Source organism: Benincasa hispida, chromosome 10 (genome assembly GCF_009727055.1).
Source record: "Benincasa hispida cultivar B227 chromosome 10, ASM972705v1, whole genome shotgun sequence".
In the NCBI taxonomy this organism is placed as follows: domain Eukaryota; kingdom Viridiplantae; phylum Streptophyta; class Magnoliopsida; order Cucurbitales; family Cucurbitaceae; genus Benincasa; species Benincasa hispida.
The window spans coordinates 33,163,012-33,186,603 of NC_052358.1; the positions used below are offsets into that span (position 1 = coordinate 33,163,012).

The 23,592-nt window shown below is 33.5% G+C and overlaps 4 protein-coding genes across 4 annotated transcripts; 3 read left to right on the plus strand and 1 right to left on the minus strand.

The window, feature by feature from the left end:
- Positions 1-1,802: 1,802 nt before the first annotated feature.
- Positions 1,803-4,420, plus strand: LOC120089032 (glycosyltransferase BC10-like). The gene is made up of 10 exons (XM_039046463.1): positions 1,803-2,057; positions 2,292-2,408; positions 2,485-2,585; positions 2,682-2,753; positions 2,905-2,986; positions 3,079-3,159; positions 3,244-3,285; positions 3,370-3,426; positions 3,886-4,032; positions 4,143-4,420. Exons 1-10 carry the CDS (start codon positions 1,803-1,805, stop codon positions 4,308-4,310), a joined length of 1,122 nt encoding a protein of 373 aa, XP_038902391.1. The 3' UTR covers positions 4,311-4,420.
- A 2,086-nt stretch (positions 4,421-6,506) lies between these two features.
- LOC120087593 (condensin complex subunit 2) lies at positions 6,507-11,318 on the plus strand. The gene is made up of 13 exons (XM_039044411.1): positions 6,507-6,931; positions 7,080-7,178; positions 7,870-7,987; positions 8,418-8,491; positions 8,565-8,625; positions 8,706-8,906; positions 9,022-9,308; positions 9,430-9,574; positions 9,673-9,926; positions 10,030-10,060; positions 10,166-10,305; positions 10,498-10,605; positions 10,959-11,318. Exons 1-13 carry the CDS (start codon positions 6,662-6,664, stop codon positions 11,154-11,156), a joined length of 1,986 nt encoding a protein of 661 aa, XP_038900339.1. The 5' UTR covers positions 6,507-6,661; the 3' UTR covers positions 11,157-11,318.
- Positions 11,319-11,407: 89 nt separating this feature from the next.
- LOC120087594 lies at positions 11,408-14,107 on the minus strand. The gene is made up of 3 exons (XM_039044412.1): positions 13,788-14,107; positions 12,635-12,658; positions 11,408-12,124 (listed from the first exon to the last, which is right to left on the minus strand). Exons 1-3 carry the CDS (start codon positions 14,002-14,004, stop codon positions 11,826-11,828), a joined length of 540 nt encoding a protein of 179 aa, XP_038900340.1. The 5' UTR covers positions 14,005-14,107; the 3' UTR covers positions 11,408-11,825.
- A 6,792-nt stretch (positions 14,108-20,899) lies between these two features.
- Positions 20,900-23,572, plus strand: LOC120089318. The gene is made up of 3 exons (XM_039046752.1): positions 20,900-21,462; positions 21,959-22,956; positions 23,252-23,572. The coding sequence occupies exons 1-3, from the start codon at positions 21,142-21,144 to the stop codon at positions 23,412-23,414; spliced, it is 1,482 nt and encodes a 493-aa protein (XP_038902680.1). The 5' UTR covers positions 20,900-21,141; the 3' UTR covers positions 23,415-23,572.
- The last annotated feature ends 20 nt before the right edge of the window (positions 23,573-23,592 follow it).

Below are 23,592 nucleotides of genomic sequence, written 5' to 3' on the forward strand. Positions count from 1 at the left end.
TGTCATAAATATAAATTTAGAAGGATATTATAGTCTAAAAATATAGTATATAGATTTATATACACTTAGAACGATTAGATGCTAAAATGAGAATAATTCAATTGACATAGTATTTATATTATGAATGAGATTAGAAGTTTGTAATCCCATGCATTAATTCAATACCTTTGCCCAAAAAAAAAAAAAAGTTAGATATTAATTCTTGATTGGTGTGTAGCCATGGTGTTTATAATTTCTCCTTCAGCTGGCGTTTGGCAGGTCATTAATTCTATTTCCAGTTTTGGTTTTTCTCCTTTTATAAAACTTCTTTGCTCATATATATACTAAATATCAATAATACACTACTTTATTTTTAATAAAATAATACATTACTTCTAGAGGCAATATGAAGAAAAGAAGTATGATAACTTGAAACTTTACTTAACCAAAGACGAAAAAGATGAAGAATGAGAATAAATTCACAGAATTATTTGCTTTACACGATGTCAATGAATTTTGTTGAGAAACTATGCAAGTTTTGAGAGAATTTACATAAATTTCAAATGAATTTAAATGCCTGTTGGAAAGTCATTTAATACTTGGCACCTAAAGGCTTAAAAAGGAGTATTTTTATGTGATCTTTTCAAAAACATTTTGAGAGTGTCAATCAATCTTATGATGCCAAAATAACCATTATTCAACCGACATAATATTTGTATTATCAACTTCATAATCAAGTGTTCGATTCTCCCTTCTCCATCATTAAAGCATAAGTAACCATTTACATGGTTTGAATTTGAAAATTAAAGCATTGTTGATTAATATTTTGTAACTTTAACAACCATTGATTAATATAACAAAAGACAAATAATAATAATAATAAAATAAAAAAGAATAAGATAATTTGAAACTTGACCAAAAAATAAAAGTTGAAGAATTATTTGCTTGCATAGGGAAAGCAATGAAAATAAAAAACTTCCTCTCGATTTTCTTTGGGCCAACTTTTCCGCATGTTTAGTATGTATGTGAATGTAATTTCTTCCGGGAGTATTTTAAAGTATTGTACTCAAAATGTAGTACACAAAATTGTGATATTCAAAATTTAGTATATAAAATCGAGATTTGTGATACACTCAATACATGGTAGTTCAACCTTATATAGGACAAGGATATGAACCTAATTAATACTACTAACTTATAATTTAAAACAATATTAAAAAGAGAAACTCACAAAACATTAAAAGCTTAATAACAAGCAACTTCAATCTTAGATCTAATATTGACATCAAACTTAAAATTAAATATAACAATAAATTTAAGAAATTTAAAAATTAAAATTTAACTAAGAAAAACCTCAAATCTCAACCTATTCTTTGGTTTTAGATCTCCCTATTGCTGGTCTCCCCCTGATCCCATCCACATTGAATTTCTTGTTCATATATATATATATATTTAGTTTGTTCAATATTTTTATGACTTTGTTGTATAAATTGTTAATAACGTTTGTGTGAAACGGTTTGTTTATTATGAATTTAAAATGGTTTAAGAGAGAATTAAGAGAGTCATTAAATTAAATTTATGTTTGGTTGTTTTGGTTTTTCTTTTCAAAGTGAAGGAAGAGTTAAAAAAAATACTAATAAATGAGTATTTATTAAGAACAACAAAACCATCAATTAGTACTACTTTGTAACTTGAGGATGATTATAACAAAAATTATAACTCAGTTTAAAGCACTAAACCATGAAAACACATATTAAGTACCGATTAAATCACAAACAAAGAGTGAAGATCAAACAACAATGACAAAGAAGAAAAGTTCGACAATGGCGGTATGGCCGCCGTTGACAGCGGCGGGTTCGAAGATGGTGGTGGTTGTGTGTGCCATGGTGTTGACTTTGGCCATATTGATATTTCATTCTGATGAGTTCAAGCTAATTCAATCCTCCAACTTCACTTACCAACTCAGAAACAATGGTTTTGGAGATAGCCATGGCTTCCAATCACCTCCTAAGATTGCCTTTTTGTTTCTCACTCGTAAAAAACTTCCTCTTGACTTTCTTTGGGCCAACTTCTTCAAGGTTTTCCCCTTTTCATTGGCATGTTTAATATGTATCTGAATGTAGTTTCTTCTTAGGATATGTTCGGAAGTGATTCTGAAATCTTTAAAATCACTTTTGACATTTTCAAAATCACAAACATGTTTTTAATCATTCAAAACTGGAAAACGTGTTTTGTAGTGATTAAACATGACAAAAGTGGTTTTACGATCACTTGTATTTACATCATTTGTTATTGTTTGATGAAATGTACAGAATGGAGACCAAGCCAAATTTTCAATTTACATTCACTCAAAGCCAGGCTTTGTGTATGACAAATCAACCACTAGGTCTTCTTTCTTTTATGACAGACAATTAAACAACAGTATTCAGGTATTTCTCCATGAGTGTCATCTTTTCTTTCTCAATTTTCTTGGCTTAATTAATTTTGTGGCCATCAAATGTCTAGGTACTATGGGGAGACTCTAGCATGATTGAAGCAGAACGCCTACTATTTGGTGCAGCTCTTGATGATCCAGCAAATCAGAGATTTGTCATTCTTTCTGATAGGTTCGTTAAGATCTTCGTGTTTCGGTGCTCGAAAATTGTTAAATATTAGTCCAAGAATCTAACTTTCTTTTCCACTTTTTTGAATTGTAACTGCAGCTGCATACCTCTGCATAACTTCAATCATACTTACAATTATCTAATGTCTTCTACAAAAAGCTTTGTTGACAGGTACGTATTCGAAATGTCGGTAACGAAGATCGTTTATATCGTAAATCTGATACTTTAGAACTTTTGATGATAAAAACTGTCTTTTTCTACTTTAGTATTAGCATTGAAATGATGTTGGTTTTAAGTAGCTTGTCTTCTCTATGTAGTGTAGTTTTCTGAATGTCGATGAAGGCCGATATAATCCCAAGATGTTGCCCGTAATATCGCAGGAAAAATGGCGAAAGGGTTCTCAGGTTTAGTCTCTTTGTCTACTTGTAAAATAACATACTGATCTTAAGCAGTCCCTATAGATAATGTATTGATAAATTTTTGCCTTGTTTTTCAGTGGATCACTTTGGTGAGGAAACATGCTGAAATTGTAGTGAATGATGCCATAATCTTCCCTTTGTTTAAGAAACATTGTGAGGTGTGGAATGAAAGTTACAAGTAGTTCAATTTAGTAATAGAACAATACCCATGATCAGATTTATGATCTTTTTCCTTTTTGCAGCGATGGCCGCCGTCGGAAGACGCCACTGGAAGGAAAAAACCAGTAAGTTTTTTTTTGGTTGTTTAGAGTAAATTGTATTGTGGTTTATTTAGAAACAGGAGTTTGACAAAATTTGATATTCAAAAGGAGAAGTATCATCCCAACTGCATACCAGATGAGCATTATGTGCAGACTTTACTTTCAGTAAGTTGCTTTTTTTACTTGCACTTGAAAATTGTACTTAATGAGAATTTGAAAATCTACATCTCTTGGTTTTTTCGGTTTGTTTCTCGTACATCCAACGATGTAAAACTAAATTGTTTCTCATACCATATACCAAAAAAAGCTTTCATCGAAGTAACAATATTGTTAAAAATTTGAAAGTATAAGAACTAAGTTGTTACATACTAAAGTTCAAAAGCTAAATTATTATACAATTGAAAGTACATGGATTAAATTATTATAAAAAAAAGTTGATTGACTAAATTGTTACTTTTAGAAAAGTTAGAGACTAAAAGTATTTTTTAACTTACAAATCTTTACGAGCAATTACGAGATAGGATCTTCCATTGGAGATGTTATGCAATATTTATTCTCATTAACTACCAATCTTACTTCGAGTTCATTGTCGCTAAAAACTATTTTGTGTCGGTGTCGTATAAGATAAGGGGTCTCGAGAATGAACTCGAACGACGAACACTGACGTACTCGATGTGGAATAGTTCTATCCCAAAAGTGGATAAAAGATCTTGGCATCCAGTTACTTTCCATTATCCAGATGCAACTCCTCTGAGAATCAAAGAAATAAAGGTCAGTGTGGGCAATGTTGATGCATTAGTGTGCAAAAACAAAAAGTTTGAATGATAAAAATAGCTTATAAACTGATTTGGTTGTTACCTTATTATCTTCATATCTCCTAGGAAATCAATCACATTGACTATGAATCCGAACACCGAACGGAGTGGTGTCGTGTTAACTCGAAGTATACGTCGTGCTACTTGTTTGCAAGAAAGTTCACTCCCGGGGCGGGGTTGCGAATCTTGAAAAATGATTTATCAGAGAATCTAGTTGATGGAAAGCATGGGTGAGAAAAATGCAAGAAAAAGATGAAAATATTGTTGTAGATGGATTAAGGACATTTTTTTTTTGGTTAAATGGGTTCCAAAACCACTGTATTTTAAAGAGGTTGTTTGTTGAATTATATGCTCAAAAGAATAAACAAGGCTTTTGGTTTTTTCTTTACTTTTCTACAACTTTCTCACTTGATTATCTGCTTGAAAGCTGATGAGTATGAAGTTCATCTAAAATTTTACAAAGTCTTTTGTATTAACCTTAATTACAATATGATTTCTTATTAGTATATCTGGAGAATGAAGATTTAAATTTTTGACAAACTTCAAAGGAGATAATACATTTTTACGTAACAACTTTCTCTATTAGAAAGTATATCTAGTTTTTTGTCAATATGTAAGGTAGGAGATTTGAACCTTTATTCCGTCTTCTAGGTTAATAGTACAAGTTTTATATCAATTGAGTTACACTCATTTTGACAAATAATCTAGAATTTACGTTTTTTGGTTCTTTTTTTGGTTCTAGTTTTAGTTTTCTTACGATTTTTTAGATCGATTTTGAGTTAAGTTATGTTACACATGTAAGGTAACGGAACTTATTTTAAATTACAAAACTGTTGAAAATATTTATAAATAATAACAAAATACCACCGTCACAGTCTATCGTAGATAGTATTTATAAAAATTTTAGTTTATTTTCTTATATTTGAAAATAATCCATAAGTCAAGTTATTATTGTTATTATTATTATTATGGAAGAGAAATAATATACTACAAATGAACAAATTTTTTTAGTCATTAGAAAAAGTTTTATTGTACTTAAAAAATAACAAAATTTTCTCTTAAAAAATCGAAATTTTACTTTTATCATGTATACCTTATGTATTGTTTTTCTTTTTATCATGTATATCTTATTAAATTATAATCGTTATTATTGTTTTTGAATTCTATATCTTATCAAATTTAAACATAAAAGGCCAAACTCAATTAATAAAGTTTATCTAAACATGACATATCATTTTCTCATTAATTTTATTTCTTTGCAGTAATAAAAACTTAATTCAACAAAATCAATTAGAATGAATGATTAAAAGATTTGTGATTCAAATTCTCAATTTTTTATTGTATTAGAAAAAAGATTTATCTTTTAGTTTTGATCGATCCCTATTTAAAATAATAATAATAAAAATAAGGCTCCTTCTGATTTGTATTAAAAAATAACCTATTATATAATAATAATAATAATAATAATAATAATAATAATAATAATAAAAAAGGTTTGTTTCTATTGTTTTTAAATTTTGTTTCGAAATTTAGGAACACATGAGATGCAACTTTGAAAAAGAAGTTTCCATTAAATAAATCACACCTCGTATTAGTTCTCTTAAATTATAATCTTAACTGACTAAATTTACCAAATACATATTAATCCTTTTTGTATATCCAAATTCACAGCCAAACACAATTTTCAAATTTTGAGTTCAAATTAGAACCAAATGTATTTTTTTTAATATAATGAAATAAAGGAACATGTTTTTCATTTTCGGCACAATTTTCTATTTTCAAAATTCTCGGATCACAAACCAAACTAGCTTTAAAATACCCTACAAATATATTTATCCTAAAAGAAAAAGAAGAAATAAAATAAATAAAGGTTTAAATTTTATTTTGGTTCATGAACTATGAATATTGTCCTATTTTAATCTCTAAACTTTGAAAAGCGTTTTTTTTAATCCCTAAACTTTAAAAAAAATGTTTATTTTGGTCACTGCTATTAATTTCTACTAAATTTTAAGAATGGAATATTTTTAGAGAAGAAATCGCATATAACATGGGTTGAGCAAAATGGAAGTGAAGTAAAATGTCAACGACCAATGTGCAAAAGACTTTTGAGATTTCCTCTACAAATTTACTTTACTACCTAATTCAAAATTGAAATTTCATATTTTTTTAGTTAGTCTAGTCATTTAAAAATACAAGTCATTTCACTATCTTGCATTTAAGAATTAACAAAATTTTGATAGCATGGATCAAAGTAGATTTTTTTAAAAAAAGTTTAGAGACTAAAATGGATATTTTTAAAAGTTTGGAGATTAAAATAGAATAATGTTCAAAGTTTAGTGAACAAAATAAGATTTAAAAAAAAAATTCTAAATTAAAAAAAAAATCCTTGGGAAAATGGGGCATTTCTATTTCTTGTTGGAGCGTACACAATAACACGAAGTGTCCCGTTACTCTCGCAAAATTCAAATAGAGAAATGGAGGGAAAATCGTGTTTCTCGTTCTAGTTCTTCTTCCTCAAACAGCTTCCCCACTCCAATCTTTCTGGAATTTCTTTCTGTAATAATCACCTCAGTTTGATTCCTTCAATGGCGGAAACACTAAGCCCTAATCCATCAATAGCGCAGAAGCAGAGGCGTCCGATGGCCTCTCAGTTGCAATCTCCGACGAGCCCTTTTTTCCTTGGCTCCAACGACGACCAACTTGAGCGCGCTCAAGCACGGGCCGCACGCGCTGCAGCAAGTCGCCGAAAGTCCATCGCTACCAATCTCCTACCTCGCGAAGATCCCAATATATTTCTCGACAAGCGGCAGATCCTTGAGTTATTTCAAAATTGCATCAAACTCGCTAGTGAAAATGTGAGTATCTTTATCCATCTCAAAGTTCTCTTCCTTTGGTATTGCGACCTTAATTAGTTCTAAAATGTAGTTTCTGTAAACATGCATACTATCTGGAATCTTAATTATTTGTTGTGCTTTTCTGTTTGATTTTTTTTTTTGGGTGCAGAAAATTAATCAAAAAAATACATGGGAGCTGAATTTAATTGACCATCTTGCTGAGATTATTAAGGTTGAAGAAGAGGACACAGAGACAAATTTTCAGAAGGTCGGTTGTGTTTCTTTGACTGATAGTCTGGAGAAAGCTGCCATTGTTTTATTTTTTTAACGAATTTGCTCATGAATTGTTCCTGAGAATAAGAAATTTTGATTACTTTTCGTGACGATACATCAATTAGGTCTGAATTGATAAGTTAAGGATAAACTTGGAGAGTAGCAATTTGTGCGTGTGTTTCTGAATTTAAACAGCAAGATCTTAAAATTCCTTGAGTAGAAGGTTTTCATGATTATCCCTTTTCCAGAAATGTTAACCAAATTCGGTAGTCCAGTCTTCTAGGAACATAGATGACGGTGTAAAACCAAAAGTTTTCATTGCATCGTTGATTCATATATATCGACTTTGTTATTTGGTGGCCATGTGACTCCATGTACCGTGCGGCTTTACCAAAATTGGAAGCTTGAACGATGTTAATATGATTTGGATAATATGTTACCCATTTTACTGGAGATTTGGTGATCATAGTTTATACTGTTGATGAATGATTGTTTGCTTTGCACCTGTGTATGTTTTATTACATAAAGCGTGGATATTATGTACTTTGGTAGGCGTCGTTCTGTTTTCTGGAAATTAATAAAACTTTTCCATGATTCTTGAAACAAAATGGGCGTTAATCATCAGTGATAAGGTTTATGGTCTTAAAAATTTGGTTGAAGATGTTTGCATGATTTTTTGTCTTTAGGCAAGTTGTACACTTGAAGCTGGAGTCAAGATATACTCATTAAGGGTGGATGCCACTCATTCAGAGGCATATAAAGTCCTTGGAGGGATGAACAGGGCAGGCCAAGAAAATGAACAAGGTAAGCTTGAAAATCTCAAACTTTTTCCCCTTCTATGGTTTATGATTCTATAGGGAGTATCAATGATTATTCGTCAATTGAGAACAAGGAAGTGCAATGCTGAATACACAAGTCCATTTCAAATAACTATCCCATTTCAAATTTAATTATTATTTGAATATTATTTACGTAATACGGACTCAAGGATGTCAACCATCAACATTTGCTAAACTTGCATAAGACAACAGTCATTGCAGATGTTAGCATCTTATGATGGTGCTTTGCCATTTGGCTTTCATGTAGAATGTTTGTGCTTAATTTCACCACTATATTTTCTTCATTTTCTTCATTTCTTTCTTTACCTCTTTTAGGTTTCTAGTTTGCAGTGAACCTTAACGTAATTTCGTTTTCCGTATCAGCTGCTTGTTCTGACATCTGTCTGTACTTTCAGAAACCATCATGCAGGAAGGAAATCCAGAAAGTGAGCAGGAGGGAGTTCGTTCTAAGAAAGAGGAGGATAAAAAGGTTGGAAGTCTATTTTGACAAGTAAAACAAATTTGTCTGGATATGTATGTTAACATGTGTCTGTATCTTGCAGTTGTCTCCTTTGTCGACACTGGAGTCATCTTTTGAGGCTCTAAATGTAAAGAAATTTGATGGTGATCACACCTCTCATAAGTTCTTTCTGCTTATGATAGATGAGGATGAAGTTCTAATTTCGTTTTGTCTGTGATATCAGTGGCATTTGCGGTGGATCCTCTTTATCATCAAACATCTGCTCAATTTGATGAGGGTGGAGCCAAGGGTCTGTTAATGAATAATCTTGGAGTATATGGTGCTTGTAGGGTGCTTTTTGATTCAGATGAAGTGCCTGGAAAATGTATGTCTTTTGAGAATAGACATGATAGCTCAGATATGATCGATATCTCTTTTGCCAAAGGTTTGTGGTTGTTACTGAAAACATCTTGTATAGTTCATTTTTTATGTGTTGCCTTGACACATGGTTCAAAATGAAGAAACTTAGACCCTAAAGCATTTTCTTCCTACTTCTGTAGATTGCATCGAGGAGATGGTATTGAACATGCGAGTGAAGGATGAAATATCTCCAACTCTGAGGAATATAGTCAATCTATTTGATGAAGATAACATACGACCATCAGATTATTGTAGTTCAGGTCTGAAAGCAGCCGAGCAAGTTCATACGGATTACGACGTAGATGATAGATTTGATGGTGATGATTTTGATAACTTCGGCACTGCAAATTATGATAACGATGACCAAGCAAGCACGGTTGATGATGGACTTGGTGGTGGAGATGCAAGTTTTCCAACTTACCACGAGGTCATTTTTTCCATTATTCATACTCCTGAAATTAATTTAAATTCATGTTATTTATATGTAGCCTTGGATTAAATATTTGAAACAAAAATGGAGTTATTGTTAAAATTTTGAAGTATCACAGGAAAGTGTGTCAAATACCTACCATGACCCTGATGTTGAGGATAGATTGGGGAACGTAGATGAATATTTGATTTCATGTTTGGGTTTTGCTGTAAGACAGAATGCTTGGGCAGGCCCCGAGCACTGGAAGTATCGTAAAACTAAAGGTATTGCTAAGGGTTGTAGGTTTAAATCGTTTTTCTTTTGCAAGCTAGCGTCATCTTGAGTTTACTTGTATGTTATTTAATATGGAATTTTATAATAGTTTCTAGGGACAGTCCTACAGAAAATGGATCAGAAACGATTAGCAAGAGAGCAAGAAGTAAGAAACAAGTAGAAAATGATATTGATTTCACAAACAATTTGGAAAAAGAAGGTTCAGATCTCTTTGCACCTCCAAGAAACCCCAAATCATTGTTGTTGCCTAAGAATAGAGCACCTTGCAATACTAAGCTTCCTGAAGATTGCCATTACCAGCCTGAAGATCTTGTGAAGTTATTTCTTTTGCCTAATGTAAAGGTAAATTTTGCCACCTTATTTCCATGTCGTTTTTTGTTCAAATGGGAGCATCCCGGGTTTAACTTTTCCTCAAATTCTTGTGGATTAATTATTTTGGCTGCAGTGTCTTAGGAGGAAGGGAAAACAACATTCAGGTATTATCTCTATGATATTAAGTCTCATAGTTTTCCTAGACAGGAGATGATCGTTAGTGTGTAATATTATGCACTAATGGGCATTTTGGCGCTCCACGTTTTTAGATGAACCAGTGCAGCATAACGATGATTATGGAACATTGCCATCCTGGGAAGATGATAATGGATTTGGTGGCCAATTTGATGAAGGTGATGGTCATAGTGATGTGGAGGACTCTGATGAACTTGTTACTAAGCCTCGCCAGGTTCAATTAATTTCACTAAAATTTTCATTTTGACCCTTTTGGTTGTGAACGGGAATATGATGTATTGTCTGGCAAAACGTAATTCAACTTTGATGGAGTTGTAGTTGGATATGTTGGTTTTGTACAGATTCAGTAAGAAAGTAAAGATGCAAAGATATTTTCATGATTGTTTCTTTCTTCTGAACGGTACAGGTTAACAAAATTGAAGTTCAATACGACAAAAAATCTAAGCAAGTTGATGTCCAGGCTTTGAAAGAAACACTCTGGTCTCATTTGCAAGAATCTCGAACAGACGCTCAGGTATCTTGGCATGCACCATTACTTTGTACAGAAGTTTTGCTTTATCTAATTGTTAAACTTAACTAACTTGATTTGAGAACATTTTGGTATATGGACAAAAGCTTATCCAAATAAAATGAGGCCATTTTTCATACCATTATACGTATCTCAATGTGCAGCATTGATAATTGGATTTTTATGTTTTCTTAGGGACAAAGTTAAGGTAGAAATTAGTAGTAGAATTCCAACTCGGGTATAGTTCTGTTTGTAGAAGTTCACATTTTGTCATTCTTATTACACAAACTCACTCACACGAACACATCGCTAATCTGGTAAATAGAGAAATTCTAATTCCGATATTTTGTTTTTGAAAGGGGGAAGACGAAACAGTATCTTTCAAGCAAATCATTGCCACCTTTCCAGATGACTGCAGAGCTGCTCAAACCATCAATGATATCTCGCCCCATTTGTGTTTTATATGCTTATTACATTTAGCTAATGAGCATGGGTTACGTATAATTGGTTCTGACCACTTGAATGATCTCACTATTCACTTTGGTCGTCATAATTGATGTAAAATACTTGTGAAGATGTGTACCCCTTAGTTTTCTACATGTAATTTATCACTGTATGATGTACTTGGCTTTCCATTTTCTCCAACTGTTATTGGTGGTGCAATATGACCAGAATGTATCGATGGGGCAATATAGTTTGATTGCTTCTATTCTGATTCCTACTTTACTTTTTGTTTATGCTTGTTATTCTTTTTTAGCGGTTGAAGCCTGATGATTTAGTGAGGCTCAACAAATGGTATACGCCGGAATTTTTCATGCAATTTCCTTGATCTCTTATACAATACTGATGGACAAGGGCAATATTTTGAACGTTCTAGTTACTGACAAGTTACATGAGTACAAGTAGTCTAACTAATTGCTGTACCAAAATTTGAAAGTCCAATCAGCAATCACAGGAAAATTTGCTTGCTGTATAACCTTTCCAAAGGTTTGATCTCTTGAAGGGAAGGGAGAGTGACATTTGGTTATATACAGGAGGAAATTTGAAGAAATATGAGTGGAATATGTAAAGGAAAAGCCTGGGCTCTCAGCATAGACTAATCAAAGCAACTGGTTCAGTAGGCTTTCTGGCTCCACGAAATCTGGCAGTAACTGGTTCAATAAGCATAGGACCTATTATGAGGTTCGGATGGTACCACTGGGGTCTGAGCACGGAATCGAACAATGTCAGTCTCTCCATCCTCTTTGGCGAGCCCTAGTCTCCCATAATGCTGTTAGCCTTTTTTGTGAAGCCAATGTAGCTTCAGCCCTTTCCCTTGCTGCTTCACATGTTTCCATGCCTGAATTGCACTTGTCTGCTTCTTTCTGATATTGAGATGTCATCTTCTTTGCTTCTAGCAGAGATATGTCAGCATGCCGATGACTCTCCAAAGCTTCAGCTTCCCTCAGTTTCAGTTCCTCAGATAACAACTCTGCAAAACTCTTTTCTGTTTCCTCGTTCATCCCAGAGTCATGTTTCACACAATCTGTAAAAATAGCAACAAGAACACATTCTGCAGTTACTAAAGAAATATAACATCTACATAAAAAAAAAGAAAAAAAAGAAAAAAAAAGAAACCAATAATGCTACCTAGCTAGTGGCAATCATATCAACTCATTAGTTACATTCGTTGTTGATACACAATTTAATTCAGGCTAAAAAAATTTCGAAATTTATGATGATGGGAGTTGGTTTGATCTAGCAATTCGAAAAAGAATTAAAATGGATAACTAAGAGGGTAAAACTTTGAGATCGAATTGATTAGAGCAACCTGAACCATGCTAGTAGTAGTAGCAAGTAGTTCTTTTACTGTTTCCTAATATAGGTCTAGGAAAAATTCTTTAAAATTTCATTGATCAGACATAAGTGTGATGATCAAATTTAATGCCAGAACAGAGTAACAAATTCTTGCAGGAGGATGAGATTTTCTACAATCTATAATATGAAAGTGTAACCAATTTTAGCCATAATCCAAGTAAGTTTATACAAGACTAACCTCTAAAAGTGGTGTCTTCGAGCTCTGCAAAGCAAGCAAATCAAATTAAGAATCAGTTTAAAGATAACCCTTTGCAAAGGAAACTAAAAGAAATGAATCTTTAACAAGTAATAATATTTAGAAGGCACACAAGCTCGTGCATTATGAATACAGCAAAACAAGTGTCACTTGAAAAAGAGGAATACTGGCAGAAAGAAAAAGCAGAACAAAGCTAAAGGAAAACAACATGGAGCAAATCAAGATGCTACTCCATGTACTATAAGTTTATGACTTGAAGTATTATACTAATGTTAGTTTTAGTAGCAATCAACACACAGAGAGTGACAAAATAACATAGCCATTTTAAAACATTTAATTAAAAGTAAAGGCGGATTGTGAAAATGTGAAAATCTGAATGTTTTGTCTTCTCAAATCTCATTCAAGAACTTCAATCATTCACAGTTAGGTGTGTATTTACATCTACACAACACAACAGAACATTCCTTGCAATGTTTTTCTTTCTATTTCTTGTTTTTTTTTTCCCAAGATACACATACAAGTAGAACTAAAAGAATATGAAATCTTGAATAGTGACTTGGAATCCAACTAGACTAAAACCTTAATCAATGTTAACATACACGAGTAATGACAACATAATGATAATCAAGTTCAATGATAAACAAATGATGGCACATACAAATATAAAAATGTTAAAACTCATTAATGGATAAAAGTAGATAATTCATATAGACTAGAGCAGAATGGGATTAACGGTAGAGGTAAAGACTTATTGCTCCATCCATGACCATGCGGGCGTGGGGATTCCAACCTAAGACCATTTTAAAGGAAGTAGGATGCGTTAGCGGCTAATATATATTCAAGTTACCTTAAGCCAAATGGGTTCCATCCGCACAGTACATACAGCATATGATTTTGGTTTTTGGCTCTAAATAAATTATTTATTCTCCATTACCATTATCCTCCACGATCAAGGAGAAATAGAATCAAGCAACTGAAGAATAATCAGTAAAACGAAAAGGCAGCAGCCGTCTAATCATTCATGAGATCTAATAATTTGGACCTAATCGATCTGCACGAATTTGATCGTTTAAATATGAAGGAAACATTGGCATTGTTATTTCAGTATTCAATTTCAGAAAGAAACTAAACCAACCTTCAGTGAAGGCAAAGTCAGTGTGAGAAGAACAGTCACAAAAGCAAGGTGGGCAAGTTGAGAAAGAAGAAGAAGAAGAAGAGAAAGCGGCCAAGCCCTCCATGAAATGCCAGTAGAGAGGCGGACCCAGAATGTAAGCCGCCATACAAAGAGCCATTAAACACAATCCCACCTTCGTCAGGCCTGGAGACCATGAACCCACCGGCTTCACTGCCATTTTCAAGACCTTCGTGTAGCCTAGAAATGGAAAATGGGAACGAACTCGTTGGGGAAGCTGGATTGTATTGTACAAGAAAAAATGTAATGGAAATAGCACTTTGGCTTAAATGCGCCTTTTGGTTTATGTAAATCTGGCTTTGATTTATTATTAATTATTTTTTTTTTTTAGTATGATACATATTGGACAACCAACCTTTTGATCCTTGACACATCCATATATTGGTGATAAAAATTTTTGTAAAAAGTTTTAGTTTAAATATTACTTTAGTCTCTTGTTCATTTTCATGCATATACTTTCGAAAGGTTCATTTTGGTCTTTATACTTTTAAAGTTCATTCATTTTGGTCTATTTACTTTCAAAATCTTCATTTTGTTCATTTACTTTCAATTTTTGTTCATTTTGACATTTGAATTTTAAAAAGTAACGAATTTTATCTTTTAAAATGTTATAAAAATAAAAATAAAGGACCAGACCAAAATAATTACTTTTTAAAAGCATAAGGATCAAAATGAACCACTCCAGGGATCAAAATGAACATTTTAAAAGTATATGAACCAAAGCCAAAAGTATAGAGATTAAAGTAGTATTTAAACCTAACGACTAACACTTCTTATAAAATTTCTCGTTACTATCAAATTTCATCCCACTTTTAATTTTTAAGTAATGAAGTGGTTATTTGGGATGCTAAGTTGAGTTTTGAAGTCTGATGTTAATATGTTTTTGTAGTTAATATATCTATTGAGTCAAGAAGTCATCATCTAGAATGTAAAGTTGATTTGTTAAGTTAGAGGTCTTAGTGCAGTTTTTTTAATCTAAAAATTATGATTCTCTTGTGGTTGTTTTTGTTTGACCATTCAATTGCACCTATATTTTCCCAAATTTTCAAAACTCAATTGAGATGTAACTTAAAACCTTCACATATATTTTATAATTTTTACATGTAACCATTGTATGTGAGGTAGACAAAATATTTTTGTTTCATACAAACAACAAAATTACAATATACTTACACATTAGTAGTATTTATGAGTGTAATATTGTCACACCCCTCCCCAGACTATCCTTTTAATTCGAGAAGAGATGTGAAGACAACAATTGTCAACCCTCCTATGACAACTTCCACCCAACATACTCCTAAAAACCTGTATCCTTAATACATGTTACACCTGATTAGCAGTTTATAATCCTCTAGAACTTAACACACAGTTTCAACAACTTTAAACATATAATTTACTGCTAATTAAAAATATCAACATCAACATACATAACAGATTCAGAAACTACACTTATATACAACACAACCCCCTCCCTCTTGACATGGACATAAAACTAATAATAGAACATTATGAGTTACCTTAAACTGCAATTTTTCTAAGAGTCTGATGAGTGACTGACTGACAGAACTGCTAGCCCTCGGGACGTTAACTGCTACCTGAGGAGGAAAACATTTTTAAGTAGTGAGCTGGAAAGCCCAGTGAGTGACTATCTTAAGTAAAACATACTTTAAATCATAGTTAACATAAACATGCTTATCAAAGAGTCATTTATTAAATCATAATCAGAGTTTTTAAAGTAGAACTGAAATCATAAGAATACATCATATAAAAACCCAGAAATAATTTATTAGCATCTTTCTGAAACTCTACTACTCCACTGCCTGAACACGTGAGATAACCTATTTTGCTCAATCCCCAATAACTTTAGTTAAGAGAGAGCCCTTTCGGTCGATCTCATCAATATCGATAACATAATCATACATGCACGTAGAGTTGGATTAGGTCCTGACCACCTTACCATACCTTCGGTGTCAAGGATCCCTAATATCATTGAAATTTGGGTACCTAACCATACTTTCGGTACCGACATTGGAGTAAAGTTTGTACAAGACACAACATTTGAACATGTAAGAACATATTTAGAATATGCATATTTGAAATAATCATACCTCCTGGTTTCATATCAACGCATAGTGCCTTGTAAAACATAGAATATACTTGGTTAATTTTAACACGCGATAATACATGGCATAAGCTTACTAGAAAATGTATGCTAAACTATTTAATAACTTCATTATTTAAAAACATAGATCATGCGATCAACATTCATTTTAATGCATGCGTTGGAGAAAATCATGATATAATAACTTCATATGAAATGCTTATGCATTGGGATTCATTTATAAAAATTGCATTAGAAAACACTTATTAAAACTTGTCACTCATGGTCTTAAGCTACTTATCTAAGGGGGTTGTACGCCCCTCTTATTTGTGTTTGCCTTGAAGAGGAAAGGTCCTTTGGTCAGTATACTTAGTTCCCTTTTGAGCTTAACACATAGCTTAACTTCATCACATACTAAAAGTTATCGCATTATAGCTAAGTTCGACGCATTAAAACCATTCATAATGCATCGACTATTCTTAGCCGTCTTACCTTATGACTTGGCTAATAATTGAGAATCCTTTCTCAGGGTGCTCGATAAGCGCTGAAACACTTCTCAGTCTATGCGGCCTTCATCCACTATGCGAAGTACTCAGATTGCCTTTATTGTTGATTAGCTATGTTGTATGTGTTAACGCATAACATCATTGAGTTAGTTGCTTGCTTATTCTTTATATTCAGCTGCCTGCTTATTCATCCATAACATCATTCCAAATTCAACTTCCAGACTTTATAACTTTAATTTCAGCATTCGTTTAACTAAACTCCTTTCAAAGAAATTACTCATAAACATCTTAACTTTTACTTACTTTAGAATTTGAGCATTATTTCTTCCAGAACTGATCAGAAATCCCTCAAATTCTCCTTTAACTGGATGAGAATTCTTCAACTTTCAAAGTTTTCAGATGGAAGCAATACTCCTTCACTTAGGCGTTAGAAATTTTTTGGTAAAACAATCTTATTCTCAGTTAAATCTATTTACACTTGGACTTACATGAAGAATTTGCTTAATTAATTGCCACCGACATGCTTATCCCTTCATAGACGTTACGAGGCTGCCATCAGGTTTACTTACTCGTTAATTAAGCTAAATTCTTCAGCTTAAACTTCATCGCATGGTCTTGCAGTCACCCAAGCCTTCTCCCTTCAACGCATGACATTCTGCTGCATCACTTGCCAACTTAGTCATCAACAATGGCATACAAGGTTAGTCTCATAAATCCTTCATACCATTTTTTGTATCTAGCCAAATCGTCCCCCCTCCCCCGCTCCCCCTCTCCCCCTGTTCTTAGACCTCTGGCAGCATCATTCAATTGGAACAGCCGCATGACGCCTCATAGTTCGCATGGAACCTTCTATCTTTCCTAAGTGTTAACTTGTTTCTACTTCACCCGAGAAACCAACATTCCACACTTAATATATTCGCAACTCTCTACGCATCAGCCAAGTTACAACCTGAACGCATATAGTCATAACACTTAGAAAATTTTCCTTCCTTTACATTTTAGATGCATCATTCACTATACTTAATTTACTCTTCCCATTGACATTAATTCACATCTTAACTCATAATTAAGGGGTCTTAAACTTGATTAACTAGTAAAACAAGTTTAGAGGTTTGCAAATATGCACACAAAAGAGTATACCATTAAGGAGTGTAGGATTTATTATGACATCTTATGTCAAATTGTAGGTGAAGGCTTATTATGTATGTATGTTGGTATAGTGAAATGTTTTTTAAAAAGTCATTTGCATTTAAAGTATTTTTTTTATAGAAAGTATTTAAATTAAAAATATAGTGGCTTTGGTAAAATTATCATAAAAGTATTTATACACAAGTTTGTTTGGTTTTGTTATATGCTCAAAGTATTTCTATTAATGTTAAATTACTAAAGGGCCGTTTGAATTGAGGTTTTCTCAATGCCTAGGAATTAAGGATGTCTGGGAATAAAATTACTGGGAATCAAGGATGTTTGGTTGTGCATGAGAAAACAATGTTTGAGAATAGTATGTGGGAATTAAAAAAAAAAAAAAAAATCCAAACGGCCCCTGCAAGAAATATGTTACAAAATAATTTAGTAATAGCCCAAATGCAATCATATCACATTTAATATTAATTTTACATTTCTTGCAAATGAATTACTAAATCTAAACGACCTTTGGGCATTGACTATGTTATTTTGTCTTAATCAATTCTCTCTATCGTTTATGCTCTTTACCTATCGTATAGCAAATTTCTTCTATCGTCTACATCCTATCGTGTATTTTCTGTCGCCTACACTCTCAACTCAATCGTGCAGTCTCCTACCCCATCGTCTACATGCTTACCTCTATCATGTAGACGCTTGACCTATCGTTTACCTTTTTTCCAACGATTGTCTAGATATTTGACAACGATCGTCTAGCCTTTTTCTCAACGATCGTCTAGCCTTTTCCCAATGATCGTTTAGCCTTCACCTTTCTGTCGCCTACATGTTCAACTGCAGTCTCCTACTCCATCGTCTACACGCTTACCTCTATCGTGTAGACGCTTTTCCTATCGTTTACCTTTTTTCCAATGATCGTCTAACCTTTTTTCTCAACGATCGTCTAGCCTTTTTCCAATGATCGTTTAGCCTTTACCTTTCTGTCGCCTACACGCTCAACCCAATCGTGTGGTCTCCTACCCATCGTCTACACACTTACCTCTATCGTGGAGACGCTTGTCCTATCGTTTACCTTTTTCCCAACGATCGTCTAGATAATTGACAACAATTGTCTAGTCTTTTTCTCAACGATCGTCTAGCCTTTTCCCAACGATCATTTAGCCTTCACCTTTCTGTCGCCTACACGCTCAACCCAATCGTGCAGTCTCCTACCCCATCGTCTACACGCTTACCTCTATCGTGTAGACGNCTTTTCCCAACGATCATTTAGCCTTCACCTTTCTGTCGCCTACACGCTCAACCCAATCGTGCAGTCTCCTACCCCATCGTCTACACGCTTACCTCCATCGTGTAGACGCTTGTCCTATCGTTTACCTTTTTCCCACGATCGTCTAGCCTTTTTCTCAACGATCGTCTAACCTTTTTCCAACGATTGTTTAGCCTTCACCTTTCTGTCGCCTACATGCTCAACCCAATCGTGCAGTCTCCTACTCCATCGTCTACACGCTTACCTCTATCGTGTAGACGTTTGTCCTATCGTTTACCTTTTTCCCAACGATCATCTAGATATTTGACAATGATCGCCTAGCCTTTTTCCAACGATCGTTTAGCCTTCATCTTTTTGTCGTCTACATGCTTAACCTAATCGTGCAGTCTCCTACCCCATTGTTTATACGCTTACCTCTATCGTGTAGACGCTTGTCATATCGTTTATATTTTTCCCAACGATCGTCTAGATATTCACGGCTGGAAGGAAGAAATTTCGTGATAGGAGGGGGAAGAAGAAAAGAAAACCCACACTTTTCAATGGGCATTCAATTCCTTCTTTTGTGTAGAAAAAAACCTAGGAATTATCTTTTCCAAGGCAAATGAACAAAAACCCACGAACCAAACACATGGGATTCATTCCCATTCCCACCAACCAAACGGCCCCTAATAGTGAACATTGTTGAAGTCGGTAGATTATCGAAAATTTTTCACTTGTTTACTTCTTTTTAAGTAGCTAGAAAGATTCAAACTACAGACTTCTTAGCCAACATATACGTTTGCCATTGAGTTATACTCATTTTAGTAAGAACTCACTTGTTACATATACACATAAGATACACATACGGATTTGGTTGTAAATTTGAAAGCGAATTATTCTAATATGGACAACCTTCTAAACATAACTTAACTTATTAACACATTATATAACACTTATTTTTAGATCAACTTGTTCTAATTATATTTTATTGTTTTAAAAAAAAATGTTAATTTTAATTTAACATACATTTGGGTTGACTCACAAATTTATATTGACAGAATTAGAGAAAATTTGTAAATAGTATGAACCTTAATAAATTTGGAAATGTACATGTGTTGGTCATTTAACTATATTCAAGTTAGCATGAAAACATATTAAAATTAGAATTATGTAATATGTATATCATTTGATAAAGTAATATGTCTATTTTTAAGGATATAATTATTTAAAAAGCTTTTTTAATGATAAATTTTTTGAAAATCTATTAAAGAGAATATATATAATGAGGGATTAAACCTCAAACTTTAAAATTGATAATATAAGTATATGTTAATTAAACTATGTTCATGTTGACAAAAATAATTACGATATATAAGCCAAACTTAAAATTATTTTTCATATATAATTATTAGAAAAATTATTTTAAATGACAAAATTGTCAAAAATATTTACAAATAATAGCAAAATATCATAGTTTATCTGCAAAAGACTATTTGTGTCTATTAGGGATAGTTATTCAAACGGTAAAAATCAAACTGTTTCTAAAAACAGAACCAAACTAAACCGAAAAACTTAGTGAAACTGAAAAATGCATTTCGGTTCGGTTTGAAAAGATTTTGAAACCGAATTAATTTAGTTCGGTTCGATTTCAATTACGAAAATTGAATTTGAAACTGAACGGAATGATTTTCAACTAATATATTTATTTATCTATTTATATATTAAAAAAAGGAATAAATCGAATTTAAAATCAAAACATTTTTAATTTAAAGAACGAAATTGAATCAAATCGAATCTTATTTTTTTTAATTAAAAAAAATATATTTTAAAAGAATATTGAAGTCGAATTTAAAGCCGAGCCGAACCATGTGGTTTGGTTCAGTTTGAACCAATAAATCGGTTAAGTTCAATTTCACATATAAAAATTAAATATTTTAAAATTTTCGATTCGGTTCGATTTGACCATTAAATTGAACGGTTTTCATCTTAATGTTTATCGCATTTCTGTCAATGAAATTTTATTATATTTATAAATATTGTCAAATAATTTCTTCAGAAAATATTTGTACCTAGGCTAAGATAGAAAAAAGGACCCATAAGGAGAAAAGTCGCTACTTGAAACGGCGGGTTATAGCTTCCATGAAACGCAGCGTTTGGGAAAATTTTCCCTGTACCGGAAAAGCCATCTTCCCCGTGTGGGAGAAAATCGATTTTCATATTCGAAATCCACACAGAAGGAAGAGAAGGAGAACTCTGTCGCTCACACAACCTGGAGAAACTACGAAACACCTTTAAACTCAATCAATGGCGTATGAAATCCCTCACGATCTGATCAAACAACTTCAGATCTCTCTTCGAAATGGTGCCAAAATCTCCTCCTACGACCCTCACGATCCTTCACTTCCAAATCTACCATCGCTCCATGAAACAATTGCAGAGCTTGATCCCTCGCCGCCTTATCTTCGCTGCAAACACTGCAATGGAAGATTGCTTAGAGACTTGAAGTCGTTTATGTGCGTTTTCTGCGGCAGGGAACAGAACACGGACGTCCCTCCGGACCCCATCAATTTCAAGAATACCATTGCTTGTCGTTGGCTTCTCGAATCCTTGGACTTGGATGGATCGGTAGGTTCTTCTATTTTGATAGGAATCTTGGGATTTTTTTCTTCGCTAAGATTCGTGTAGGTATAGGGAAAAGTTAAACATCAGTTTCGCTTGTTGTTCTAACGTAGGTGCTTGTGTTTTGAATGAGCTACTTGCTTGTTTCACTTAGGCAGATTGTTGCGAAAATTATGTTGCTGATTCTAGTCTAAAGGGTTGATGGAAATTTTGTTTCTAGTTCCAGATAAAATCTCTTAGAATTTCAAACTGGGTCTTGCTATCTTAATTATATTGTTCATGGTTGTGGCATTCGGGGAGCTTGTCTGTGAATTCAAGAATATATCTGAAACGGATAGTGTTCGAAATTTAGCATATTGGATTCATACTCTTTGTGGAAATTGAGAGCCCAAAAGTATTTTCTGCATTTGGTTCAATAGGATTAGATAATTGATTGATGTTGTTACATGCCTGGGATTCCTTTGGGCAGATCCTTTGAAATGTATTTCGAAATCTTTGGCAGGAGATGGTGGAACCAATCAATTTGAAGGAATCTAACCGGGGAAAATCACCTGAGCAATTTCCCCTGACGGATCTTTTAGATTTAGAGATTAGATGGCCTGAATCTGAAAAGAAGGGGATCTCAGACGAGACTCCGGCTCCAAGCAAAAGTAACTTGAATTTGGCTGAAGTTGATCTTGACTACTACTTCTCCGAGGAAAAGAAAGACACTACCTCAAAAGCATCTAATGAGCCACCACCACTGAATAAACAAACTGTTGAGGATAATGTTGATCTTAGTTTGTTTGATAATGTTCCATCGTCCGAGACGGCTACAAGGACCACTAAACATGAGAGTGGTGATTCCTTTTCTGGTTGGGAGGCAAGCTTTCAGATTGCTAGTTCTGCAACTCTTCATGATAATTCCAAATCAGTTGATCCTTTTGCTGTTTCTGTGGTCAATATATCTTCCTCTTTGGAAACAACGTTTGGGGACCAAAACAAGTCCAGAAGTGGAGAAACAAAAGATACTAAAAATCCTTCTTCATCAGTGACCAATGACTGGTTTCAACAACAAGATTTATGGAGTAGTTCTAATCATGAAACAATTCGCATGCCAGATCAGGTTGAGCAAACTGGAATTGTAATTGATGGTAGAGCTGCAGAAACTGCTAATTATTCTTCATCAGCAAGCGTTGATTGGTTTCAAGTTGATCAGCGGCAAGGAGGGAGCCAAAAGAAACCTGATGATAAAAGTGATTTTAAAGATCATTCAGCTGATGCTTGGGATGATTTTACCAGCTCAACTGGTGTGCTAGGCCCCTCTGATAATTCTAGGAAAGATATTGTGAATGACGTTGTGTCAAAGGTTGATGAGATATCAGAAGTAGATTTCTTCAGCACAACCAATAGTGATTTTAGAAACTCTTCTCAGCCAAATTCATTTGCAGAAGCATTTCCCAATCCAAATGGTACATCCATAGGAAAAGCAACCTGGTCGGATGCTTCTGATTTAAGCAGGTATGTACAAACTAATCAAATATTTTTGTAAAGCGATCTGTTAGATTGTAAAAATACAACATTGGTACAGTTGAAACCCATGGCTAGGAGGTTCCCTGTTTTCGTTCTTCCTTTGATGCTCACTAATATTGATTGGTCTTCAAGGCTGTTTTACTTTTAGACTCTCCATTAATCATCACTTTGTTCTTCATGCAAATGCTTCACTCCCTTCAAGCTTCATTTATATGTTATGCTTATGCTATATGGAAACTATGGGACAACTTGTTCCCTAGCATTTACATTTTTCATATTGTAGGATGAGTGAAGAGAGCGGAGAAACTGGAGAAAATTCCAAAGCTCTGGAGCATCAGTCTGCATCAGGTCCTAGTTCAAGTACAGATGATGTACAGATGATGATGGAGAAGATGCACGATCTATCTTTTATGCTCGAAAGCAATCTTTCAATCCCCCCAAAGTGAGGCATCTTTAGTTCTTCTGAAGAAGCACTGTGCCACTGAGCTTTTCTTGCATTTTTCTTTCCCTCTTTCTTTTAAATCTGTGGCAGCTTAGTGTTAGTTTAGTTATTACGGAATGCATTCTTTGATTTTATAAAATAGCCATATGCCGTTGAAATCCATTGCAACATAACTAACATAC